At 40.5% G+C, this 3,809-nt stretch overlaps 1 protein-coding gene across 1 annotated transcript in view; it reads left to right on the forward strand.

The window, feature by feature from the left end:
• Positions 1–6: 6 nt before the first annotated feature.
• The window catches only part of LOC106810148 (filamin-A-like), a gene marked incomplete in the record, with an annotated part of 76,614 nt that continues 72,811 nt past the window's right edge, over positions 7–3,809 (forward strand). The window contains 2 exon segments of the mRNA XM_014813430.1: positions 7–121; positions 253–336. Coding sequence (XP_014668916.1) covers positions 49–121; positions 253–336 — 157 coding nt within the window.

Here is a 3,809-nt window from a genome sequence, read left to right on the forward strand (position 1 = left end):
GACATCAGCAGGATTCGTGCTTATGGAGAAGGCCTGACCAATGTCCGCATGCACCAGTCGTCTGCGTTTGAGGTGGACACTGGTGGACTGTATAGTTCCAAGATCACTGCTGATCTAAAAGGTGGGCTTAATTACTGATTAGTTAACTCAGTTGTAGCCTGTTATTTAAATCTCCCAGCTGCTTGTACGAAAATTGTAATATGTATAAGTATGCCTGTTTTTTTATTGATGTTCTTCATTGCTCTGTCTTAGCTCCAAGTGGACGCACCACCCCATGCCGTGTTACTGAAACAGCAAGAGGCCGATACAAAGTAGACGTTGTAGTCACAGAAGCAGGTATATATTGCAATTGTGTACTTGTGTGTTTGAGTGTAGGAGCATGTGCGCTATTACATTAGAATATCGTCTATATGCGCACTGTACATTTAAGCAAAATTTCTCTGTCCGTTTCGTACTTCAATCAATTGTACTGCTCTAATTTCTTTCAGGCACCAACTATTTGGACGTGAAATATGGAGATCGGCACATAACGGGCAGTCCCTTTGCAATCAAAGCTGCTGATCCAAGTCTAATCAGAGTTGACCTTGTGGACAGGATGAAGAAACTCGTTGGTGACCCAGTAGTTTTTAATGGTACGTTGAGCTAGAGCAATTATCACACGAAAAGTCATCGAAGGAAACTTAGCTGTGCACCAGCAGTGTGTTCTTGGTTAAAATGTCCTTGGTTTATTTTAAGCCAACCGTATCATCTGTAAGCATTTTATTTTTTGCCTCGAATTCATATCCGTATGCACAATGGCAACGATGTTTGTAAATAAAGTGTTGTGTTTTGTGCAAATGTTCTTTGAGTAAAAGATGCCATCACATGTTCAGTGAAAGCTGATGAGGATGTTCTTTTTTGCATCTATGTTATCTATTCTCTAGTTGATGCAGCACAAGCTGGCTCAGGAAGCCTTGAGATCATGGTGAATGGCGGCCATGTTAACTGTGATGTCACAGAAACAGGGAAGCAGACATTCCGAGGGAAATTTATTCCAGAGAAACCTATCACTCACACAGTTGAAATGCGCTTCAATGATCAGCCAGTTCCAGGTAAAATATAAGCATCCCAAGCATTTTTCAGTTGATATTGCTATATATATATTTATTTATTTATTAATTAATTAAAATCTTTCACATATAAACTATAACCATTGAGATCTTATTTTAACTGTAATATCACAGGAAGCCCATGGCAGATCCTAGTTGAGGAGGAAGACATCAGCAGGATTCGTGCTTATGGAGAAGGCCTGACCAATGTCCGCATGCACCAGTCGTCTGCGTTTGAGGTGGACACTGGTGGACTGAATAGCTCCAAGATCACTGCCAATCTGCGTGGTTAGTTTTAGCATATAGTTTAATCTGTCTTGTTAGTTTAGTGTTTGATAGAGTGAACAATGATCACAAGTGTGTAAATTTAGTATAACAAATGTGTTTGATTTTACATTTTAGCACCAAGCGGTCAAACTTTTCCATGTCGTGTAGATGAAACAGGACATGGCCAGTTTAAAGTGAACTTTGTCGTGACCGAAACAGGTATCATAATAAGAAGAAATAATCATCATAAATAAGAATTACATATGTATTCTGTTATGAAGCTGTACATGTGTTTACCTAGTGTAATTTGATCGAATTGAATTTGAGTTATTAGCAATGGTAATAATCCCCATTATTTTTTGTCATCCCTTGTCTTAATCCTGGTGGGAGTGCTCATCAAAATAATCAGTAACTCTGCTTATATTGACCATTACCCTTACTACCCCATCACTCTTACGGATCATTTCTCCTCAGGCACTCATTATCTCGACGTGAAGTATGGGGAGCGGCACATCAAGGGAAGTCCTTTCACAATCAGGGCCTCCAATCCTGCCCTCATCAAGGTCGAGCTTCCAGATAAGCTCACCGGATTCGTCGGCACTCCCATCTACTTCAATGGTGTGTATTATCATGATTCTAACTGCAAAACACTATTGAATTAATCAGCTTTTTTCTCCATGAAAAAGACTCTCATCAGTATATGTATATGTATTTGAATTATATGCAATAAAGATTTAATAATAATAGTAATCATGATACTGCTCTGTTTACCAAACTCCTAACTTTGCATCGATTGCATTTACTTTCACCCCATGTTATAAGACATTGACTAAACATTATAAGTTCACTTCCGTCCCCTGATAGGTTAGTTCTAGTTACACAAGTTGTTACATTTGTGCAACTCATCATGTGAGCAGTCAGTTTGTGTGTCAAGTTGTAAATGCGTGTATATATTTGTTTGCAGATATAAACCCATCTAATACATATTTAACATAAAAAAATCACAATGGAACCCAAATGCTTAAATGCCTACAAAAAATGCTTAAAATTAAATAGCTGCATTGAGACAACTTGATCGCGCTAGAACGACATCGGAATGCTTTTGTTCGCGGTACCGCGGTTTACCGCTGACAGGTTGCGCCGGTAAATCGACCAGTCGACTCAAACGGTGACGTTGCCTCGTTTCAGTCGATGCGTCGAAAGCCGGCTCGGGGAACCTCGAGATCATGGTGAACGGAGGGCACGTGTTCTGCGACGTTCAGAACCTTGGCAACCAGAGGTTCCGTGCGTCGTTCACTCCGTCCGAGTCTGGATTACACAACCTCGAGATGAAATTCAACGACGAAGCGCTGAGAGGTGAGCCCGCCCACGTGGTGGCAGCACCGTAGCCACGTCGCGCAGAGACCTGGCGCTCTCCGTTGTCAGGAACAAAATTGCTCGTGAACATTAGACTAGCAATTTTTTTCTTAGGCCGTTGATAGAAACGTGGTAAACTTACGAGAATGAAATATCCTAGCATCTTCTTCTCGTAGCTTTCTTAAACAAAATTCTGTCAATGGTCTACAAGGAAAAGTTAATATTAAGACTAATGTCAAGACTAATTTTGTTTCTGAAAATGGGCTCCGGTCTCTGTGGTAATTGAGAACACACCGCTAGCAATAGACATCAAAATTTACGCACTGATAAACGTCACAGATAAATAGCGAAAACATTGATACCAAAATCTGATGTAGAAAGCACTCCAGTAGAGATATTTTTGTGATGTTTATCTAATGTGTATATCAGTGTGTACACTTTGATATTTACTTTGAGTATTGCTTTCTTAATTACCACAAATGACTGCCAAATGTGTGTGTGCTCTGGCTCTGATTAATAAAGAAAGTAGTGTAGTAGGTCGGCAGGTTTCTATGCCAAAATGCGCACCATCAGCTTCCATTAATTCCTTTAACTTCCATTACCAGCACTACTGTAATATTGTCTCACACATATCTTCTTTAGTTAACTGCTCTCTCTCTCTTGTGAAAAATTAACCATGGCTTCCACATTTCGAGGCATACGAGGAACGATCTTCTGACTAAACGTGAGATGTTTCGTTTCCAGGTAGCCCATGGCCGTTCAACATTGTCGATCCCTCGAAGATCAAGGTGTACGGCGACGGTCTTCGCAACGTCGGCGTTAACAGAATGACGTCGTTCGAGATAGACAGCCAGGGAGCAGACATTGACGAGCTCGACGCTCATCTGCTCTGTGAGTTGAATTACTTATATGATATATTGATTTATTGATATATTGATTATTGAGTTTATTTGATTGTATTAATTGTTAGGTGCATTATACGTAGCAGCGTTTACTTCGTCTGTCCCCTGAAACCTTACCCCGTAGTGTTACCCCCAGGTCTCCTGATTGAGCCACAGCTGCATTATACACAACAGTGTTTACTACGTCTGTCCCCTG

This window comes from Priapulus caudatus, unplaced genomic scaffold, assembly GCF_000485595.1.
Source record: "Priapulus caudatus unplaced genomic scaffold, Priapulus_caudatus-5.0.1 Scaffold413, whole genome shotgun sequence".
NCBI classification, from domain to species: domain Eukaryota; kingdom Metazoa; phylum Priapulida; class Priapulimorpha; order Priapulimorphida; family Priapulidae; genus Priapulus; species Priapulus caudatus.